This window comes from Triturus cristatus, chromosome 4_2, assembly GCF_964204655.1.
Source record: "Triturus cristatus chromosome 4_2, aTriCri1.1, whole genome shotgun sequence".
Classification (NCBI taxonomy): domain Eukaryota; kingdom Metazoa; phylum Chordata; class Amphibia; order Caudata; family Salamandridae; genus Triturus; species Triturus cristatus.
Window position 1 is genome coordinate 60,982,490 of NC_140586.1, and position 24,385 is coordinate 61,006,874.

At 49.3% G+C, this 24,385-nt stretch overlaps 1 protein-coding gene across 1 annotated transcript in view; it reads right to left on the minus strand.

The window, feature by feature from the left end:
• LOC146832976 (phospholipid phosphatase 3-like) overlaps positions 1-24,385 on the minus strand; it is a 98,435-nt gene that overhangs the window by 12,584 nt on the left and 61,466 nt on the right. The window contains exon 5 of the mRNA XM_085600520.1: positions 1,934-2,110. Coding sequence (XP_085456646.1) covers positions 1,934-2,110 — 177 coding nt within the window. The remainder of the gene's footprint in view (positions 1-1,933; positions 2,111-24,385) is intronic.

Below are 24,385 nucleotides of genomic sequence, written 5' to 3' on the forward strand. Positions count from 1 at the left end.
TTTGTGCCACTGACATACCTTGTACCATTTTTTGCAGGAAATCAGTGCAGTCATGCATCATCAGTTATGTAGGTTCCCCATAGTTTGCAACCTCACTTACAGATGCACCAGTACTCGAGATGCATTTTGTTGTCTTTGTATTGGGGAGGATGTTAGAGCGCACCGATCTATCACTGATTTATAGTGCCAAAAGCAGCTGCTGGAGTAGGAGGTGGGATCCAGCTAGTAATGCCATGCGGTCCCAGGTGCCAGGCCATGCATGTGTGGTTTACTTCTCAAACCCTTGCTTTACACCGTTAATATAGGCACTGTTATGGGTGCGCGTATTGACAGTGGGCAGTGCCAGTGATTGAAGTGGACAGTCCCTGCAGTAGTGGTGGCTGATGCCAGTCTAAGATTTTTTTCTAATAGCTTTTATTCAAGCCTAATAAAAATGTTAGCCCCTCAAACTCTTTTAACAAGTTAATCAACATTATTGGTATATTTCATTAGTGCCTCTTCAGAACTTCAGGATTACTGGTTCATATATTCAAAACTTGAGCTATAACATTCAGCATTTGGTATTATCTTTTTCAAAATGCTCTCAATGAATGGAGAAGCACATTCCACGCACACAGTCCACCGCTGAACGGTTTCCGAGCATCATGTCTTCAGAGTCAGGCCTTGAGAGACAGATTTTTGGATTCCAAGTCTTCATTGGATGACATTCAGAAACAGGTCAGGATGGAAAGGCCTTGGATGTACAGGTGCAGTGAGACAGATCCCATAGGTGGAGAGCCTGTGTGATGGTTACTTAAGTAGGGATTCTGAGGGAAACACCACTGAAGTACTGATCCTGAGGTACAGATTGCTAAGGTAATGGCCCTGAGGGAAGGAAAACTGAGGTACAGATCTGAGGGATAGGGCAGTGAGGTACAGGTGCTCAGGCAATGACCACTGAGGTACAGATCCAGAGTGAGGAGCAGACCGTTGATGTACACGCCCCCAAAGACAGTCCCATGAGGTACTGATCCTGAAAGACAGATATTTGAGGCACATGCCCTGAGGGACAGCCTTTGGAGTGCAGATCCCAAGAATGTCATGTGCAGCAGGCCCATGAGAGGTAGTCGTGAGTTACACTTCCCAGTGGGAAGTTCTGGGTGCAAAGAGCCTGGAGTTATGATATACCTGCCAGGCTTCTGAAGTTCATCAACCTGAACACCCACAAGTCAGAGCAATAGGCATATTTTCCATCTAGTACTGTCTGCATGTGCAACATTAGCATCAACAACTTCTACCCGAAGCAATAGACAGAGTTACCACCCAATACTGTCTGCAAGTGCTCTGCAATCGTAGTAAATGGGTACTACCCAAATCACTGGACCGCAGAGACCGCACTACACATTACGTTCTGGGATGCTTCAAATACCTAAGTGGTGCAAAACATTTAATTCTAAACTTTGCATTCAGAAGCTGTTAAGGCTTGCCTTGAAAAAGCCCTTGGCCCGCTGACCCTTTGGGCGAAACACGTGTCAGCTGTTCTTGTGTTCACTTGCATTTGAATAAAGAAAAAATACTTAGAACACAGTATTCTACTTCCTGTATCCACAACGCCAATCCAGAATTTGGGATTTCCATACCCTAGGATTTTACGTACTTACCTCTGGCACAAACCTATCACATTTTCGGAAGACTATCCAAAGCAGTAGACTGACATACCACTCAGCCCTGCCACCATGGACAGTTACCACCCAGCAGTTTAACCACCCAATATTCCCCCCGCCACCATAAAGGGGCCCTATCAGGAGCAACAGACTTTCCAATTAGTATGCTCTGCACATGCCCTGCCAAATTAAACACTCACCACCCACAGCAACAGAGCAACACCCAGTATTGACCTGACCATACGGTGCCAACAAGAAAACCCACTACGTGGAGTAATAGAAAGACTTACCACCCAATATGCCACAAGAAGGCCCTGGATGTACCCCATCACCACATCAGAAGGGTGGTGTCTATAGTCGGACACCCGCGTGAACCCGGTGTAGAGCGCCAACATCACCAGGATAAACTGCACCAGGGGCCGAAGAATCCGAGCCCCGCGCCAGGTGAAACGGGCCTGTAGGTAGAACTGCAAAATAGAAGAGAATAAAGGCTGTTAGAACAGGGCACAACGGGGCAGAGGAGAGAGAAGAAACAAGGTGAGAAGGGTAGCGGATGAGTGAAGGAGGAATAAAGGATCTAAGGTAGGATAGAGAACAAGTCTGCGTACGATTGAGACAGTGTAAAGAGTATGACTAGGGTGAAATAAAGTGTGTTAGAAGAGAGAATGCGGGGGGGTGGGCAGGGAGAATGAACAATATAAAAAGGTGAGAGACCAATAAAGAGTGAGGGAAGGATAAAGGACTTGGAAAGCAGGAGAGAGAATAATGGGAGTTCAGATGAGACCGTGTGACAGATATGAGTTTAGGGATAGAATTAAGGATCGGTAGAGAGAATAAAGGCACTGAATGTAGAGAAAATAAAGAGGTGGGAAGTGAGGAGAACGAGGAACAAAAAAGGATGTGTAATTCATGGAAAACATAAAATATTGTAAGAGAGGAGGGCAGAGGGTGAAGCCTGTAAACACTGCACTACTTGATGTACAGATAGACTGGCTGCAGACACTGCACTGCTTGTAGCACTCAGTGCAGCCGGACAGAAAAACAGGCTGTAAACAGTGACTTGATTATACCACCACGGGCTTGGGGTAGACAGACAAGCTCTAATAAACTGCTTATCTCCTGTGCTTAGAAAAGGGAGACACACAGCCATGGAAGAGAGCTATATCTCAGGATTTCCTGTTGTGCGAAACGTTTCCTTCCAGGGCTTCCAGTCACGTGACAGTCCTCCTTCTTTTTTAGTCCCTTCTTATTGCCTTAACATTAGATGATGGAATATCAGCCCTCCTCCTAGCTCGACCTAAAAGTAATTTCACAAATTTTATCTATTTATTGGAAAGATTTTATATTATCAAGTGATTGTGATATTTTATAACTGTGTAATTGTTTGTGTCTTGTATGAATTACTTTTAATTCGAATAAAGACTATGATGATGTAATTTCATACACAACTGAGCGCCACGAGTGAACCAGGCCCCTCCAACCACAGAGGTACCACAGAGGCTGGGCTGAGGCTGCAGAGTGAAGAAAGGGGCTGAGGTAGTACTCTTAACAATGTGGGGTGCTCGAGAGACGTGAAGGCGGCAAGAAGACCACCACGAGGCACATGAGACGGTCCAAGACAGCGCCGACACTCCTGAGAAATGAGATGGGCTGAAGTAGCGCTCTAATTAAAGGGACACGCTCGAGAGACGTGAAGGCGGCAAGAAGACCACCACGAGGCACATGAGACGGTCCAAGACAGGGCCGACACTCATAAGAGATGAGATGGGCTGAAGTCGCGCTCTAATTAAAGGGACACGCTGGAGAAGGGTGGAAGAGGCAGGGAGACCACCACACCGAGGCGCATGAGACGGTCCAAGACAGCGCCGACACTAATAAGAGATAAGATGGGCTGAAGTAGCGCTCTAATTAAAGGGACACGCTCGAGAGACGTGAAGGCGGCAAGAAGACCACCACGAGGCACATGAGACGGTCCAAGACAGGGCCGACACTCATAAGAGATGAGATGGGCTGAAGTCGCGCTCTAATTAAAGGGACACGCTGGAGAAGGGTGGAAGAGGCAGGGAGACCACCACACCGAGGCGCATGAGACGGTCCAAGACAGCGCCGACACTAATAAGAGATAAGATGGGCTGAAGTAGCGCTCTAATTAAAGGGACACGCTCGAGAGACGTGAAGGCGGCAAGAAGACCACCACGAGGCACATGAGACGGTCCAAGACAGCGCCGACACTCCTAAGAGATAAGATGGGCTGAAGTCGCGCTCTAATTAAAGGGACACGCTGGAGAAGGGTGGAAGAGGCAGGGAGACCACCACGAGGCACATGAGACGGTCCAAGACAGCGCCGACACTCCTAAGAGATAAGATGGGCTGAAGTCGCGCTCTAATTAAAGGGACACGCTCGAGAAGGGTGGAAGAGGCAGGGAGACCACCACACCGAGGCGCATGTGATGAGCCGAGACGGCGCTGGCCCCACAGTGAGATGAGATTAGGCAGTCAGAGACAAGCTGCGTGGGCTGAAAAGGCCCCAGGGCAGAGCTAAGCAGGTGAGACGGACTGAGAACTACTGTCTGACATGGGAGATCGCCTGAAACAGCCCAGAGCACAGATAAGCGACTTGAGCTGAGAGAGCCCAAGATCACTGCTAGACAGGCAGGTGGTCTGAGAAAGCCCAAGAGCAGAGTTAGACATGCAAGATGAGCTGGGACAGGCCCGGACTACTGCCAGGCATGCGAGGTAGGGAGAGATAGCCGCAGGCCATAGCTGGACCAGTAAAACCTGAGAAAGAAGGCGCTTTACTTTCTGTGAAAGGGGCAGAGAAAACGTACCATTCACGTAAGACACGGGGCAGAGGCGTTGTAGCTTCCAGGGAGATCCTGTCTTATCGAGTGAAGGCTTCCTTCAGTTCATGCAGGGAGTGTCCTCGTGCAAGTGTGAAGCCCCTTTCTCAGTGACGTAACCGTTTAAAATGATGTCCCCCCACAGAATGTGATGAGGGGCTTAGGTTCAATGGCCTTCGGCTAACTGCTCCCCCCACGCGCTTGGGGGGCTCTGAAGGCTGGACTTCCCATTGCACCGCGGGGCTGCACGCAGGGCAGAAGTGGGGAAACAAAAACAGCTTTGGCAAAAATACTCAAACCCAGGGCCGGCTTTAGTGCTGGTGGCGCCCGGTGCGACAATGTTTGTTGGCGCCCTCAATGACCACCTTCACCACGGATTCTCTCACCAGCACCCTTTACCAGTGACCAAGTCTCCATAACCACACTCTCTCAGATGCATTGAATTAGTTATATAGCGCCACTCATACCAGTGTAGGGTGTCCGAGCACTTTGCATCACACGCACTTTACACAGAGACAATCAATCATACCTGTGTAAATCAGTGTATAGGAAATGTTACATAAGCCAAAGGACTAAAAGTGTAGGAGTCACATGTCATCCATACTGGTAGGCAGTATAGTTTAAGAGTGCTTGGTGTGGAGAAGCACAAACGCAGAGTCGAAAAAGAAACCGCATAGTTGGGAGTTTTCTTTAAAAATAAGAATCGATTTCTAGCCAAATTAACCCATTTTAAAACATTAATGAATGTTCTAATAATGTATACTTTGCAGTGTGCATGCAGTGCAGGATGAAAGTTAATAGCTCACTCTTCTATATTAGGACTTTAAGGTATAAATTGCAAGTAACCTGCTGATCTCTTCACATCATACGCACTCTGTAATCAACTTGGTACACGTTCTTTGCAACAGGCACATTAACCCTCTGCACTAACTTCACCTAAGTCAAAACCTCAACTATACAAAATTCTGATCTCTCTCCAGGAAGATAATTAATCACACGAGTTATCTAGACATTTATGTGAGGCCTGGTAATTGCGGGGGAAAGAAACGCTGCAGCAGGTGCTTCTTTCCCTGCGCAACCTCCCACTTTCCAACCATCCACCCGTTCTCCCTCTCTTATTTCCTCCTCTATCCCTCTCTGATAGATTTCTCTCCCCCCCTTACTGTCTCTCTTGAAGCCTCCTCTGCCTGCTGCAGTTAATCTCGGGGAGCAGGGAAAGGTGACAGAGGCACCAGAGGGGCCCCGGGCCTTCAACACCGGCCTCCAAGGGCTCCAGACCACCGGGGAAATAAAATACCCGATAGAATAAAAGGAGTGTCTGGCCCTGTCTCCATGGGCCATCGCTACGAATCTGCCCAGCCCTCACCGGAGGCGCTTTGGTTCTAGGGCTCCTTGCGCCCTTGAAGGCAACCTTGCAGATGCGTCATTCTGAGGGTTCCTCCATTGCACGCGGGGGTGGCCTGCTGTCCAGACCCTGCCTGACCTTCAGCGCCATGGTCTTGGGCTTCCAGCCAGAGGGACAAGTGTCTGCAAAGGTATCCTCCTCCCCACGCCGCATAAAGCGCATATTGTTACACGCTGCGCCCAAAGTCCTGTCCCTGACGCCGCATAGCCCGCCCCAAAGCAGCACAAAAGCGGCTTCAGTGCCTCTGCCCATGGCCTGGCCGGGGGCCTCAGGGAGCTAAATGGGTTCGCCTCCATGGCAGACCGCCCCTCTCTGCCCACCGTCTTCATTGATAATTCCAGAACAAGCGCCTCCCAGGGCCTCTGTGCCAAACAAAGGCCTGACTGTTCCAGAGGACACCAGGGGGTGCCCTGCCCCCATCTTAAGACAATAGCTCTCATTCTCCAGATAGCGACAGGCGGCCTGCTCCGAATAGCAGAGTCCTGCCATGGACGGGTGGGCACCGCTCCAGGGAGACTTGAGGGAAATGCCAAGGGGGTCGGGCGAGGCCAGCACTGAGGGAGCCGCTCCAGCACTGACTTGTTTTCCTGAGGCATCGCGCGCACCCAGATACAGCACCATACTCATTCTCGACTCTAGACACCGGCACTCTACCCACCCGTGACTCTATGGTATAGGATAGGGCTCAGGGCTCCCCCTTCTTAAGGCCCAGGGCCTGCGGCACTCTACTCACCCTTAACTCTAGAATACGGGAAAAGAGCTCAGTGCTGCCTCTCTTGAGGCCACACAAATACCAACACCTGACTTTACCCTCCCTCACCATCATAGCGATGGTTAGAGCTCAGGGATGCCCTAACCACCCCTCTGAGGGTCTACGCTCACCTGAACACCAACACCTGACTCTACCCATCCTCAGCATCACAGCGATGGCTAGAGCTCAGGGATGCCCTACCCAACCCTATGAGGGTCTACGCTCACCCGAATACCATCACCTGACTCTACCCACCTTCAGCATCATAGCGATGGTTAGAGCTCAGGGATGCCCTAACCAACCCTCTGAGGGGCTACGCTCATCCGAATACCAACACTTGACTCTACACACCCTCAGCATCATAGCAATGGTTAGAGCTCAGGGATGCCCTAACCAACCCTCTGAGAGTCTACGCTCACCCGAACACCAACACCTGACTCTACCCTCCCATAGCAACATAGCGATGGTTAGAGGTCAGGGATGCCGTAACTAACCCTCTGAGGGCCTACGCTCACCCGAACACCAACACCTGACTCTACCCACCCTCAGCATCATAGCGATAATCTGAGCTCAGGGATGCCTTAACCAACCCTCTGAGGGTCTATGCTCACCCGAACACCAACACCTGACTCTACCTACCCTCAGCATCATAGCGATGGCTAGAGCTCAAGGATGCCCTAATCAACCCTCTGAGGGACTACGCTCACCCGAATACCAACACCTGACTATACCCACCCTCACCCTCACCCTCAGCATCACAGTGATGGCTAGAGCTCAAGGATGCCCAAACCAACCCTCTGAGGGACTACGCTCACCCGAACACTAACACCTGACTCTACCCACCCTCAGCATCATAGCGATGGCTAGAGCTCGGGGATGCCCTAATCAACCCTCTGAGGGACTACGCTCACCCGAATACCAACACCTGACTCTACCCACCCTCAGCATCATAGCGATGGCTAGAGCTCAGGGATGCCCTAACCAGCCCTCTGAGGGTCTACGCTCACCCGAATACCAACACCTGACTCTACCCACTCTAAAGCATCATAGCGATGGTTAAAGCTCACGGATGCCCTAACTAACCCTCTGAGGGTCTACGCTCACCCGAATACCAACACCTGACTCTACCCAAACACCAGCATCTTACCCACTCTCAGATCGCAGGAGTGAGCTGTACGACCCTTACTGAGGATCTCCGCTCACCCAGATCCCAGCACTCTACCCACCTCAGTCCCAGAGTGAAGGGCAGATCTGAAAGCTGCACTGCCCATTCTGAGGCTCTCCGCCCACCTGTGCAACAGCATCCTCCACCTCCTGAGCCCTGGGGTGAAAGCCACCTCAACTCCGCACTGTAATTGTGTCACACAATAGCGGAATTTATTTTTATATGGAATAGTGCTCAAGGTTTTGAGTGCATAGTCAATATGGAGCAAGACTCTTTTAATGTCTTCTGTATCTTCTCAGAGTGTAATGGGGTTTGGGCTGAGGTACTACAGCGAAAACCTTTGAGTGAAACAGTATCCTCGGGTGGGACACCACCCCACCCATGAATACCGGCCAGATCTTCCTACCCCCAGATTTCCTGGGTGTGGGAACACTGGCCTAGATTTAGGATTTGGCTGCAAGTAAAACCCAGCCCTGGTCCCAGATCTCTACCCAACTCCTTTCCAAGTTATGGGGGAGGTTGGCAAAGGGAATGGGAGGACGTGGCATGGCAGGGTGAGCCCCCACTCCACCCTCATGCCTGCATTAGTCCCCACATCTTCTTTAACATCTGTTAAGAGCAGTTAGCAAACAAGAGCATGAATCTTTGCAAAAGATGGAATACCGTGCGGAATCTCCCCAATGAAAAAACAAGTCTGTAAGATTATTCCAAATTCAGTGGGGATTAATTTATAATAGGTGGATTTAGGTGCTGAGATACTAGTTGAAATTGCAAATTCCGGCCACCTTGTAAACCCACCATACTCGTAATCGCGGCCTACATATTTCCAACCATCCAGACCACAGCGCACAGCAACCAACTGAAAGATACAGGTCTCCAAGGAGGAAAGTGCTTGTCTTGGAGGTTAATGTCAATCTACAGAAGCGAGTCAGTTATCTGATATAAGTCACTGCTGACTTATATCAGATGTAAATAGGACCACCTTGAATTACGCCAGGAGATAGAAGACCCTTTGTTGTGGGCTTCATATAACTTGGAATAGTTCTATCTGTGGACACCTGGAAACGGCAGCTGAATTGATTTCCAGCAGAAAGTCTCCCTTTTACAGAAAAAACACTTTTATGTTACTTTGCATTACACTACTCGAAGCTCTGTATATATGCATGTGTATGTATTTCTACACCGCAAAGCTATCCGGAAGGCTAAGAAAAGCTGTATTTAGCAGGGAAGATGGCATAGGATCTGTGTGGAAGAAAGTGGTGGAATGATTTGAATTTTATGCGCTATTATATCTGGGGGACTCCTCTCTTTATCACTGCTTGATGAGGTGGTTATCTCTTCCGAATCCCAAAAGTGAGATGAAAGCCTTATGAGTAGAGGGGTGGTATTCCAGGTCCCTGATGACTAGATGAGAAAAAAAGTCATCTACATTCTCTCTTTCATTCTCAATTTTGTCTCAAGCCCGGGAAGTCCTTTCCTCCTTGTGTTACACTGGCTTTCAAAAAAGTTCTTTTTTTTCAGGAGGCTGCTGCCTTTTTGACGATTTAGCAGGTTTTGAAGATGATGCAGGCTTGGAATGGAGGCATCTCAGAATATGCAGAAAGTGCTGTAACGTCTCATGGAGTGTAAGGAGTTTTAAGGTAGCCGGGAAGAAGGGTCAGTCTATTCACATTTACTGCTGACATGTGATCGATCTTCAGGTCACTAGTCTGAATCACAGTAAATACCAACTCATCCTTGCCTCCTTATAGTAACACCTTTTATTTATAGAACTCAGCAATGGGAAAAGTGCAGGATGAAGGGCTGCTGAGGATGGAACTTTTGTATCGAAACGTGTTGGATTACTCTGCTTGTTAATGTCGAAGCCTATAGAGAACAAAATGCACGATAAACACGAAGGAAACTGTAAAATGGAACTGATGAATACAAATGATCCGAAATCAGAAAACTAAAAAAATGATTTAAAATATTTAGGGGCAGATTTATGTTCCCTGGCGCATCCCTGCAAATCAGCATGGATGCGCCATGGAAGGTGCGTCACGCAAGTTTGCCCTTGCGCCACCGCAGATGCGCCGCATTTACAATGTGGTGCATCGTGGCGCAAGGACAAGCAGATACGTGACGCATCTGCCGGCGTAAGGTTGGCGCAGTGCTGAAGTTGCGTCGCAAGCGCGATGCCACTCCAGCACTGTTCCAACCTTTCCTATCCCTAACATGGTGCGTCAAGCCTTACGCCTGCTTCAAGCAGGCGCAGGGTTGTGACGCATCAGCGTTGGGAAAGTGACTCAGTGAAATCTTATAGATTTCACTGAGTCACTTTTCAGGGGCGCTCCTGCGACGGAACACCCCCCCTGAGTAGAAACGCCCACATGAAACCTGACGCAGGTTTCATGTGGCGCAGGGCTTTACACCGTGACGCATCTCCATAGATGCGTCACGATGTAAATGGGGCGCAACATGGCACAGGGTTTACGCCGCCGCTGCATCACAAAAGTGACGCAACAGCGGCGTAAAAGTGGCGCAAGTCCGATATAAATCTGCCCCTTACAGTTTAAAAAAAAGATGACCTCGGTAGGCTCCCATCTTAAGGGGAAAGGTCACCCGAGGTGAAGCATATGGTGTGATTGTTTCAAGTGATGCGGAAATACAAAGGGAGCACGGATAAGATATTTTGAAACTGAATTAAAGACGAGGAGCAGCAGGATAGGTTGTCATAGTGAGTGCCATTAAATTGGGTAATAGTAACATCTGTTGTTTGCAGGGCTAAGCAATAAAGGAAGCGCGGTAGGATCTGCTTCTGGGAAACATGAACCTCCTCCAATCCCCTCTAGCCTTGAAACAATCTGTCGCTGTAATTCACTCCTGTCTCTACCAAGCTCCCAACCCAATATCTTATCACTCAGGATATTGCTGAAAACTCTTTTTTTTTCAACCTCCTCCTCTCTTAAACCTGCTCTCACAGAGGTCATTTCACCAAGGGCCTCTGCACTGGGAACTGCCACAAACCAATATTTAAGTATAATTCATCCTTAATTTAAATTTTTACAGTTATTACACTTAATACATGCATTCCCCAGCGACTTTATATTTATTTATTTATTTGAAAAGTTTTATATAGCGTGAACATGACCCGTAAGGGTATCAGAGCACTGTACATAGAAGCAGACAAGATAAGCAGGTAAACGCATAAATACTAAACATATAAGAAGTTAAACATGCAAAATACGAAAAAACAAAACGTTCAACCGCTCCTCACAGTTAGGCTTAGTTGTCATATGGAACCCCTCAATTGTTCTGTTTAAAATGCGTGAGCCTTTACTGTACGGCTGCACCACAGGTAAATATTAAATAAATGATATACAACTCGTCATTGGTAATGTGAGTCCCTGGATATGAGGTGTCGATTTATGTGATTTATTATGTTATTTAAGAAGTGTTTACATTTCTCATTATAAACGAGACGTCTCTCATGAAATACGAGGGACCGTCTCACACTGGATGCAATATATCATGTGCTGTGAGGGATGTTACTCGAGTAGTTAAGGATGCATCTCACTCTGGTCTTAAATCAGTACTGAGCCTTCGGTGGTCTTAGGTGAACCCACAGTGGATCCCGTGTTACTTTACGGTGGCAGGACCCAATAATAGATCGCAGAGCTCCAATTAGGTCCAAGTGAACTATGGGGTTCCAGGTACCCTCTGTACATCACAACTTGAACTAATGTTTCACACATCAGGGCTTGATTCGAGGGCCCTACGAGTGTAAATCTCCACCTCTCCTATCTTTTCCATGCGAAGATTCTCACACATGTAAGTTTACTACTTAGGGCCTCATTAAGATGAGGCTCGGAAAGCTTTCTGAGCCTCATCGCGGTTTCAAAACTGACAGCCTAATTACAATGGAGGTTGTTTTGGAACTGGTTGGACATTCCGGGTGGCTTCCGATGGGCTCAAGGGGCCCATCTGCCAGTTGAAACCAGCACGTAATCCCTATGGACTGCGTTTTATGTTGTCCAGATTACGACGTCGGTTTCCGACAGGGTTTCCATGCTGGGCTTTCCGACATGGAAACCCTGTCTGAAAGGAACTTTGGGGTCCCCTAGCAGGGCCCCCTTCAGCCAGCGGCCTCCGGTTGGGGTCCGAGGTGGCTCCTATGGTGCCCCCCTGTCCATCCCTCCAACTTGCGGTGCTCGCCACGCGGTGCAGGGATGAATGCAAACTCCCTTTTCGGTATGTAGGCTTGTGCTGCGGCTGGATTCCGACTGCAGCACAAGGTCCCATACAGAAAAGGGAGCTTGCAACCACACCATGTGCGGTCGCATCAAAATTCAGCGGTCGGGACTGCCGACCGGAGGTCGGCCAGACCTGTATCAGCAATGGTGTCGGGCGGAGACATGTCCGCCCGACATCGAAATAAGGCCCAAAGTAGTAAATGTGAAGGGGCCAGGGAGAGTGGTTGGAAAAGGGGGATCACCTACTACTAAATGTGAGGGGTTTAAGGAGGAGTAAGGAGCGGTTTAGGGAGGGCCGTGAACCTACCCCCAAAAGAATAAGTCGATTACAAACTGCACATCTAAAAATGCTAAAGTCAAAAAGGACTCAAAACACTGGTAAATGTACTCTATCTCAGAGCTGGAGTAAGTGCAACATGACACATGGCAAACACTGATACTGAAGTGTCATCCCATAAAAAAAAATAGAGAAAGGGCCTGGGAAGAAAATGCAATTGCAAATATTGTTAAATTAAATTTGATTATTAAAACTAGTTAAACATATACATACATTTAAAATAATACTAAAATGTTTTAAAAAAAATAAAACATGTATTATTTTATTTTAAAATATTGTAATGAACCTTTTTGAATTTCAAAACTAATATAACATTAATTTGTATTAAAATATTTAACTTATTTAATTAACTCTATACAACTCTATACATCTCATATAATAATTATTAACAGACAACCAGATAACAAATATATATCAATATTACATATATGTGTGTGCGCCCAGGGTCTGTAATTCAAATGCTACTGGTAGGCCTGCAGCACTGACTGTGCCAACCACATGAGTAGCCCTGCAACCATGTCTGGGACATGCCATTGTCACTGCAGTGTCTGTTTATGCAGTTTTAAACTGTTATGTCGACCTGGCAAGTGCACCCACTTGCCAGGCCCAAACCTTCCTTTTTACTACATATAAGGCACCACTATGGTAGGCCCAAGGTAGCTCCATGGCCGGGAGCAGTGTATTTAAAAGGTAGGACATGTACTGATGTGTTTTATATTTCCTGATAGTGAAATACTGCTCATTTCGGATTTTACTATTTCAAGGACTATCTCTCCTATAAGTTATCATTGGAGCTGCCTTGTAACCCCTTGCAAAGGGAACTTCCAATTGGGGAGCAATAGAGATTTGGAGTTTAGAGTCCCTGAACACACAATATAAAAATACATGTTGTAATAAAGTTGGTTTTTAAATTGCATGTGTGAAAATGCTACTTTCAGAAAGTGGGCATTTTCTTACTTTACCATTCTGTGCCTCCGCCTCTGCCTATGGAATCCACATCTGAGGGAGGATGACAGTTGGGCTGTTTGTGCATCCACTGTAGACAGTCACACAAAGGAAGCTGAGGTGTGCCCTGCATATCCTGATGGCCCATCACCAGGCTAATGGGTCTTCCTGAGCTAGAGTAGTGTGAGGAGTTGTCACTGACACTAGGGTTGTGCCTGCTCTTGCACAAATTTTATTTATTTATTTATTTAACGATTTGTAGAGCGCCTGGTGACCCGAAGGCATCCCCGCGCTATATTGATTGTATTATCCAGAGGAGAGGGGAAGAAAGAGAAGGGACTTTATTTTGGGAATAAAAGCGTTTTCAGTTTTTTTCTGAAGATCAGATAACTGGGCTCCAGTCTAAGGGTGCGGGGGAGGGAGTTCCACCCGGCAGATGCCTTCACGGAGAAGCGTCGGCCTCCAGTCCGTGTCTTTCTGTATTTGGGGATGTTGGCCAGTCGCTCATACTCAGACCGAAGGGATCTGGGGGCCTTATAAGGAGTCACCAGGTCGCTGAGGATCATAGGGCCAACTCCATTCATCAGTTTTTGTGCAGTGCACATGGCCTTAAATTCCACCCTTTGGCGCACTGGCAGCCAGTGCAGGGCCCTGATTGCTGGTCTGGCTGATACTCTGGAGGGAAGGTTCATAAGTAGTCGGGCTGCTGCATTCTGTGTGCGTTGAAGTTTAGCCATGGTGGCCTCTGGGGCTCCCAGATAAACCATGTTGCTGTAGTCCAACCGTGCCAGTATTAAACCTTGGACTAGGAGTTTTCTAGATGTGGGCGGGAGTAAGGGGAGAATCTTGCGGGTGGTGCGCATAAGCCCGAAGCAGGTACCTGCTGTTTTGGACGCTTGCGTTTTCATTGAAAGCTCGGGTTCCAGCCAGACTCCAAGGGTCTTGATTTCTTGTTTCGGGGTGGGAATTTCCCCGAACACGTCTGGCCAGACCGATGGGGGGATAGTCGCCCATTGCTTTCCCATGAGCATAACTTCTGTCTTTGACCCGTTTAATTTAAGTGATGATTCACACATCCAACTGTGAATTTCCGTGAGGCAATTTGCCAGATTGTCCGGGTGGTCGTCCAGTTGGGATAGAGAGACGACCAGCTGTGTGTCATCAGCATAACTCACTATTTTGATCCCGAAGGGGGTCACCACATCTTCGAGAGGGGCCACATAGGCATTAAAAAGCGTGGGGCTTAAAGACGACCCCTGGGGAACCCCGCTCGTGAGGGGGAGGATGGTCGAGCGGTGATTGCCATCCCATACCTGGAACGAACGCCCAGCAAGGAAGGACTCTATCCACCTGAGCGCCGCCCCAGTGAGCCCTGCTGCCGCCAACCGATGGAGAAGGACACGATGGTTGACTGTGTCGAAGGCTGCACTAAGATCCAGGAGGATCACTGCCACTGACCCTCCTGAATCCAAAATGCGCCTTGCCTCTTCGATGACGGCAAGAAGGGCGGTGTCTGTGCCATGGCCAGGGCGAAACCCAGTTTGGGATTGCCATAAGATGTTGTTTACCTCGAGAAAATGTGACAGTTGTCCATTGACCAGTTTCTCGGCTAGTTTGCTAATGCAAGGGAGGAGTGAGATTGGCCGGTAGTTTGCCATATCTGCTGGGTCCAGCTGGGGTTTTTTTAGGAGTGCTTTAACTACTGCACTCTTCCAGCTAGCGGGTACAGAGCCTTGGGCGAGCGAACTGTTTATAAGCTCCGTGATCGTTGGTACGATGACTGGGGCTACGGTTTTGAGAAATCTGATAGGTGCGGGATCCAGAGGTGATCCGCTTTTCATTTTGGCCATGGTTACACCTACCTCGTTACTGGTTACTGCCCTAAACGTCGCTAGTTGGGGGCGCAAGCTGTTTCCTGTCTGACTGATGGGGGTTTCATTGTCCATGTGGCTTGATAGACAGGGAGGGGGAAGGGATGCTAAAATGCGAGCGATTTTGTCATTAAAGTAGGTAGCTAGTTCATTGCTTCGGTCTACCGGGGGGGTGTTAGAGGATGGAGCAGCTGGTATTTTCAGTAGCTCTTTTACGATAAGGAAGGATTCCCTTGTTGAGTTGGTGGAGTCTTTTATCCGAGTATCGTAATGGGAGGCTTTGGTGCGTTTAAGGGCAGATTTGTATATTCTCACTGATTTCTGGTAATCTTCCTTGCTATCGTACTGCCAGTCTTTCCTCCATAGCCGCTCAGCTTTCTTGCAATTTTTGCGTAGCATCCGAAGTTCCGGGGTGTACCATGGGGCGGATCCTGGTTTCCCGTTTTTATCCTCCCGGGTTCTAAAAGGGAGTATGGAGTCTAGGGATGTGACAATCCACTCTCTGAAATTACTGTCAGCGATAACAGGGTCTTCGGAATAGGAAGGGGTAGTTGCCTTCAGGGCCCTGGCCCAGTCTTCTGTGGGGAGCTTGGACCATGCCCTGTCCCTGGTATAAGTGGGAGGTTTGTGAGGTTTACTGAAGACTCCTGGTAGCTGGAAGGAGACTAAAAAATGGTCCGTCCAAGGGAGGGGGAGGGACTCACTAGTTTGCATGGTGGGGGTGCTCGTGAACACCGGGTCCAGCAAGTGACCTTTGTTATGTGTAGCTCCGGAGTTTAGGAGGTAGAGGTCGTAGGCCGCCAGGTCTGTGATCAGGTCGGCTGCCCCTGTATCTAGAGGGTCATCAAAATGAATATTCAGGTCTCCTAGTATCATAAAGTTGGTGGTGGAGTGTGCCTGTGATGCTACCGTATCCAGGAGAGCATTGGAAAAAGAGCCTGGATGACCGGGGGGGCGGTAGACTAGGAGGCCTGATAGTGAGTTCGTCGGGTCCAACTTGATCGTGAACTGAAGGCTTTCAGAATCAAGGACGTGCGCATCGTTAGTTTTGCAGGGGAAATGATCCCGATGGATGATGGCAACACCACCACCCCTACCGGAGGGACGAGGTAGGGACTGAATAAGAAAGCCCGGGGGAGTAGCTAGGACCATATCTGAGTCTGAGTGAGAGGAGAGCCACGTTTCTGTCAGGAACAGAGCGTCGATCTCATGGTCTTCTATGAGATGGTTAATTAACAGCACGTGTTTGGGGAGAGAGCGACAGTTCAGGGTGGCGAGTTTAAGGGTTGAGGGCCTATAAGGTCGGTTAAGGAGTTTGAGCTGGACTGGGTGGCAAAAGGTGCAGCTGGTGAATGGACCTTCAAGATCATGAACGTACTTACAAGAAGTAGCGGTGGTGGGTCTGAGACTTAAGAGGTCCCGACGTGAGTAGCTTACCTTAAAGGCAGCTTTGTCCGACAGGGGTTCTGGCCCTAGGCCCGGCCGTGCGCGGACGGGCGCAGACGGGCGTGCCTTAGGCGCGCCTTCGGCGCGCAAACGGCGCTCCCGCTGCGCTCGTCCGCTGCGCTGGTATGGTCGACACATTTGTAGTGAGTGTTATGGGCGTGTCCTCGCAGTGGGCGTGGCTCCGCCTTCGGACCGCGATGGCGGTATGGGCGTTTACCCTGTGTCAGCGCTGGATGTCGCTGTATCAGGGGAGGTCTAGGAGGGCTGCTTTAGCGCGTGTGAGCCGTCGCTTTCAATGCAGGTGAGGTCAATGCTTTTTGTAAATCAAAAACAGTGAAGTACAAGTTTTAAAAACAAGGAGCAAAATGCAGTCCTCCGGCTTTCCGCCTCAGAGGATAAACAAAACAATAGTGCGTCGCGCTTTCAGTCAGCGTTTTGTAGGTGTCCTGGTGGGCGTGTCCTCACAGTGGGCGTGGCTCCGCCTTCGGACCGCGATGGCGGTATGGGCGTTTACCCTGTGTCAGCGCTGGATGTCGCTGTATCAGGGGAGGTCTAGGAGGGCTGCTTTAGCGCGTGTGAGCCGGCGCTTTCAATGCAGGTGAGGTCAATGCTTTTTGTAAATCAAAAACAGTGAAGTACAAGTTTTAAAAACAAGGAGCAAAATGCAGTCCTCCGGCTTTCCGCCTCAGAGGATAAACAAAACAATAGTGCGTCGCGCTTTCAGTCAGCGTTTTGTAGGTGTCCTGGTGGGCGTGTCCTCGCAGTGGGCGTGGCTCCGCCTTCGGACCGCGATGGCGGTATGGGCGTTTACCCTGTGTCAGCGCTGGATGTCGCTGTATCAGGGGAGGTCTAGGAGGGCTGCTTTAGCGCGTGTGAGCCGGCGCTTTCAATGCAGGTGAGGTCAATGCTTTTTGTAAATCAAAAACAGGGAAGTACAAGTTTTAAAAACAATCTCCATGCACCTTTAGTGTGGCTGGAGGCAGGTCAGGGGAAGGCAGTGTCTTGTGCACTACAACACTTTCCTTTGAAGTTTGCCTACATCAAAAGCAGTAAGGGGTATAAGTTGCAGAGAGGTGGTCCAGGCCATGCCCCTTTTTACACCACTCTGCAATGCAGTTCTGAGGCGCTTACCGGAAGCACCTGGTGGGCTAGTTGTCCCCCAGGCTCCCTCAGGATTGAAGGGGAATTAATTACCCAACTTAAAATGCACCACAGGGCGTGTTTGCACACATCACCTCAGGCCCCCTCCCCTCCCTTCACCACTGTGTAAGCACACCCTGTGGCCGTTTTAAGTTGGGAGATTAAGTCCCCTTGAATCCTGAGGGTCCCTGGGGTCCAACTAGCTCACTAGGTACCTCCAGTAAGCACCACAGAGCTGCGTTGCAGAGAGGTGTAAAAAAGAGCGTGGACTGGACCACCTCTCTGCAACGCAGACCTGTGGCGCTTACTGGAGGTACCTGGTGGGCTAGTTGGCCTCCAGGGGCCATCAGGATTTAAGGGGAATTAATTCCCCAACTTAAAATGCACCACAGGGCGTGTTTGCGCACATGTCACCTGAGGCCCCGCCCAATCCCTTCACCACAGTGCAAACGCGCGCTGTGGCGTGTTTCAAGTTGGCGGATAAAGTCCCCTTGAATCCTGAGGGTCCCTGGTGTCCAACTAGCCACAGAGCTGCGTTGCAGAGAGGTGTAAAGAGGGTTGTGGCCTGGACCACCCCTCTGCAACGCAGCCCTGTGGCGCTTACTGGAGGTACCTGGTGGGCTAGTTGGCCCCCAGGGACTCGCAGTATTGGAGGGGGATTAATTCCCCAATTTAAAACGCGCCACAGGGCGTGCTTGCAGAGTGTTGCTCAGAGGGGGCAGGGCCTCTGGCACGATGGCGGTCCTTTTTTTTGAAGGGGGGCTGTGTGGCCCCCCTTCTTTTCCCTTTTTTTGGGCCCTGGAGACCACATCCCCCAGGGCCTGACCCCTTACGGGAAGGGGGCCCTGTCCCATGGCCAATTCTGTGTTTGCTACGACGCCCTGTCATAGCAAACAGCAGTGTTCCGGGGGTGGGCACCCTGGGACACTGCAGGAGCCGGCCCTGGGGGGTGGCGGTCCCCAGGGCCATCATAGGCTCCAGGAGGGGGGCCGTGCGGCCGTCCTCCCAATCTGTACACAGCCCCGGGGAGGTGGTGGTCACCCCCTAATTTACATATTAGTGCCCCGGGGCGTGTGGAGGGGCTTGAGCCCCCCACACAGGTATTTTTTTTTTAAAAGAAGCCCTGGGGGGTGGCGGTCCCCGGGGCTGCGGAGGGGGGGGCGTGCACCCCCCGCAAATAATTATTCAAGGTCCCGGGGTGTGGCAGTACCCGGGGCTTGGGGGTCCTTTGAGGCCCCCCATACATTAAAAAAAGAAGCCCCGGAGGGTGGCGGTCCCCGGGGCTGCGGGGGTCCCCCTGGGCCCCCGCAATTCTTCTTTTTGCAGTGCCCCCGGGACTTGCCCACCCGGGGACTAATTAATAATGAATCGTGGGAGCCCGCGCTTCGTTAAAAAAATTTTTTCGTCCGGATCCACGGATCCTCAGCACATCTCACGATTTACAAAAAATAAATACTTTTTTTGAGGCCCTGGGGGACCTTGTGGGACCCCTGAGCAGGCCTAGGGGGTCAGGGTGTTTCTACCCTGCCCCCTCTTGTGCCTTGGTTCTACCGATCCACAAGATGGCTGCCAACACTTCCTGGTTTGGAGTGTTGACAGCCAATTAGCATGAAGCTCGTGATCGGGAGGGTGCGCGGATCCACCGCGGCCATAGATATCACTATCTTTATTTCTTAATTTCTCAAAAACTACTGAACGGATGTACACCATTTTTAAAAAGGTCGCTTTCTGAACCAAGCAGTACTTTTTTGCCAAATGTGGTGTAATTCCGTTCAGCAGTTTTTGCTATAACCGTGTCTAAACTTTCCTATGGGAAATTGATTTTTTGACCTCTACTTTTTGATATTCTCAGGAACTACTGAACGGATTTACACCATTTAAAAACAAGCATTTGCAATGCAATAGGTCTCGCATTTACGCGACTAAGCTATTGCCATTGTAAATGACAATGCCTTTTATGTATTTTTTGAAAACAAAAACTTAATTTACAATAGCTCAAACTCACGTAAATGTGAGACCTTTTCTTTAGAAGGTCAAAACAGCCAATGTGGGAAGCTCTCTGATTCGTTAATGGTGGCCCACTTTTATTTTGGTGCCAGAGACTACTTTCTGTCCCAGTCTGACCCTGACTGGATGGCCCATTTAAACCGCATGCAGACCGCTAAAAGTATTTTACTAATGCCCACCCATTGACACATTCAGGTATTTACCTGAATGTTTATACAGCGCGTCCTACCTTGAATCTTTAAAGGTCACAACATTAGGTGTGACTATTACCCCCCAACTTAGACGTATTAGCAACTCGGCCAATCACCCGGGTTTCTAAGTTATGAACTACATGTATTCTTCGGCAGAGGCAACCTGGCGTGAAAAACCATTTAATCAGCAGTATTTTAGAAACTCAGCAGACTGGGAGATTTTAAAACGGCGGAAAATGCAACACGGCATTCAATGTGCAGACTTCGAGGGCACCTCTCAGCGTGGAACTGCAACCACCGCCATTATGGGATCAAGAGACAAGGTTTTATTAAAGCCACAGAAGAAACTGCAGTCAAAACTGGATACTGACAATATTTTAATGTTTGAGGAACCACAGGCCTCACAGTGGCGATAGATGAGGTGTTTTAGTGTCTCTTTTGAACGCCTGATTGATGTTTTGCAAAAAGAAGCACTGGCCTCAAGGTGTGTGTGTGTAGAATCCAGGGGATAGTAGGATCAGACCCCTGAGACATGGTGGACAGGGATATCAGTCTCCACTCTCAAGAGATCATAGGTCAAAGAAAAACAATAACATTCTAGAGTTGACCCTGCGCTAAATTAAGCGCCAGGCATTGGACTCTGTGGTTATTTTCTACACTCTAAAATGATATAGGTTTCAGGGTGCACTGCACCTTGTAAATATACCAGTGTGCAGTAACACTCCATTGCATAGGTGTAAAAAGCTATATTTGTAGACCAAACACTGGAAAACCCGAGAAATGCAAATTACACTGAGGCCCAATGGGTCCTAGATATGAAATCTGGCCCGTGCTTCCCAGTGCGTTTTTGATTTATAAATGACTCCAACCCTAATCCGTTCGGCCGGTGTCTAACATCCTCTTCATTTATTTACACCTCCACCTGACACGCTCCGCGCCACCATGTCCCACAGAAGGGCGATTGAAGTCGCGGACAACATCCGTCAGCAGGTGCAGCGCAATAACGATGTACAGGGCTATTCGAGGACAACCGGGATCTTTGAGACAAAAGACTTCAACAAGCCAAAGAGCAAACATGAACACAAGTTCAGCCTCTACTATCACTGGGCTGGCTCTGTGGCTGCTGCTAGCCCAGACTTCTGAAGCCACAGAAAAATCAGGTGTGACCCCGATAACCTTTAAATCGCTGCTTCATGAGTGCGCTGTCAGAGCTATGGCTTTTAGAAAAAGTAAGAGAAAGCTTAGCGGGTGCCGCTCGTGGGCTGTGACTTTGTACTCACCGGAGCAGAACTGTCCCTTTGCCAGTATCTCCAAACTAGTGGGAAGGTTGGAGTCGCCACTACAAGACGACTCGCGGCCCCCGCTTCGCGGGAGCCGCTCGTGGGCTGTGACTTTGTACTCACCGGAGCAGAACTGTCCCTTTGCCAGTATCGCCAAACTAGTGGAAAGGTTGGAGTCGCGCTGGACGCTGTGGGGGCCTGATTGCCGGGACTGCGAGGACCAGGGTTCTCTCTGCGGATATCATCGAGCACACCTGGTTGCTCTTCTCGGCCCCGCCTCCCGCCACTACAAGACGACTCGCGGCCCCCGCTTCGCGGGAGCCGCTCGTGGGCTGTGACTTTGTACTCACCGGAGCAGAACTGTCCCTTTGCCAGTATCGCCAAACTAGTGGGAAGGTTGGAGTCGCGCTGGACGCTGTGGGGGCCTGATTGCCGGGACTGCGAGGACCAGGGTTCTCTCTGCGGATATCATCGAGCACACCTGGTTGCTCCTCTCGGCCCCGCCTCCTCACGGCAATAACTATTGTCGCAAACACCCGCCCACACGCGCTAGCGGGACGCGCACGGGACGCAGCCCGGGGCGAAGACCGGGCAAAGAGCGGGCCGTTTGAGGACGTTCGAGGACGGTAGAGGTCGGTTTCGGTCAGTGACTCTGCTACTGTGCCCTCCCGTGCCCCCTGCCGTCTGCCCGAGGACAGCCTCGGAATAATGGCCAGGGAGGGAGACACGAAGTAAGACTCAGAGCGCTGCTGGGAATTCCCAATGCACCTTGGATTCGTACTTTGCCAAAGCTGGTACATTATTAATCGAGGACATTACCACATTGGAACGACGTATCTCCCAAGAAATCGAATGGGTAAGGAGATCATCGTTGGGCCCTCTAGCCGCAGCAATAACCCCGACCCAGAGACTTGATGTCAGTCAACTAATGGATGGGAGTGAGGGTCCAAAAGGAATGTCTGTGCCGGCTAGATTGTCATCCCCCATTTTATCAGGCACTCCCAACTCTGAATGTACTAGCTCATTTCAGGCTGACCTTAGCATACTGCCCCTCCCCCTCCCCCAACCTAAACCTCCACCTTCTAAGACTATTTCTAACACTTTTGAGCAACGTAGGGAGGAAAATAGCTTGGGGTCTACGTTGTCTGATCGTAACGGGGCAGGGGTGAGGGAAGGAGCCATTTCTAAAAATAGCAAGAAGCCCCAGACGTCACGGGGGAAAAAACGTAAAAATATCAAATTGCTAACTGTACCACAGACCGAGAAACCTGAGGCTACTAACAAACGCCAAACACCATTACGATCTAAAGGGCCTTTGTCATCTAATCTGCTGTTGAATAAACCAGACAATACCGGTCTAATTTCGGGGGAGGAGGACATTACACTCTCAGACATCCACAATTTGATGAAGCGACTACTTAATCCACTGGAAGTACGATTGGGGATAATTGAAACTTCTTTAAATCGTATTGCTAATGAATTGACCAAATTAACAACTGCCTGCGTTCAAGACACTATAGCCCTAGATACTGTCGCGAGTGGTGTGATGAACAAGCTACCCCCTCCAGCCTCAAACCTGAATCCTCTTACCCTTCCCTCTAAAACTCATATCCCGCCTTTTCCATGCAAATTACCAACTACCAATTGAACACCAAATAGAAGCCCAAAAAAGAACTCGCCTGTATGCGGCACTAAGGGTCTGAATAAGAGCATTAGTGGGGAACCAATGATCATTAACTTACCGCCTGAGGCTAGCCCATATACTATAATCCTAGCAGGTATTCCTGCCCTAAAAGAACCAACCCAAGAGTCAGTTGAATCGCTCAAAAATAAGGTTATCAATTGGATCACAATTAATAGACCACTCCCCGTAGGAATAAGAAGCCAGGTTCTGATGGTAAGAAGAGTCCAATGGTTGGGTGGCCTAAAGAAATCTATACAGGGAGATTGTGTCTTGGTCAATTTTAGGGACCCCAGGACAGTCTCCCACATATCTAACTGGCCATACCGTGACAGGGGAACCACAATCCAAGCTCTTCCGTTATCTTTCTTTTATCCACCTCTAGAACAAGTGCAGGGAGAAGGCGATTGGGAACTTGTACGCAGTAGAGGTTGTAGGCGGAGCTATGAGAATAGGGGTATCCCCTATACGAATGGCCAGTCACACCTTGACTACTTCCCCACGCAGAATAGATTCGGGAGTTTGGATTGGGTGGACTGACTGATTTGGACAAACAGTAAAGAGGATTGCGCCCTACTAGCCCTAATAAAGGAACCTAACCCTCCGAAGGTTGAGGCTAGGAACTGGGTAGACCACAACTCTTTATATCCGGATATCTCGCCAGTCGAGGTGGTGATCCCCATAGCTCCTGTCTCTCCTATGAGTACACCTCCAACACATGAGATGGGTAGTATCCTAGTTACAAATGAATCCATTGGCAATACTAACCCCCCTGTTTTAAAAGTGCTATCGTGGAATGTGGCGGGCCTGGTAAATAAGTTGCATTGCCCAGAATGGAACACATTCATCAGGAGCAAGGACATCTGTATGTTCCAGGAAACCTGGGCTTGTGATGAGGTGACGTATCAAGGATACGCATCATTTACCATGAAAGCAAAATGGGGAGGAAAAGGACGTCCCTCGGGCGGATTGGCAATATGGTTAGCAGCAGACTTGGGTTGTAGTGCTGTCTTACATTCACTTTCCACAGAGGATATCCTTGTGGTATTATTGGAATGGCCCAATTCTAATAGACTCATGCTGGTAAATGTCTATTCCCGCCCAGTACTCAACGGACTTGAATCCCGTACTATAGAGGAACTCGCCCTAGTTTTAAGCGAAATTCCTGTTGATACGCCTTACTTAATTGGTGGCGATTTTAACTGTCATTACGAGCCCCTTTTTGGTCTATCAGAGGGTTTAGCCGAAGAAGAGGATGCGCTTTGGTCCATACCCCCTCTGGAGGCGCCTAGACCAAAAGCATGGACACCTCTTGCGGTTCAAATTACATCACTAACCTTAAAATTCGGTTTACGGGCCTGTAATGGTCGGAAAAAATCCGATATCCCACCAAAACACACATTCAATAGGGGTGGGAGGGAATCAAAATTGGACTATATTCTTGTCCCCTT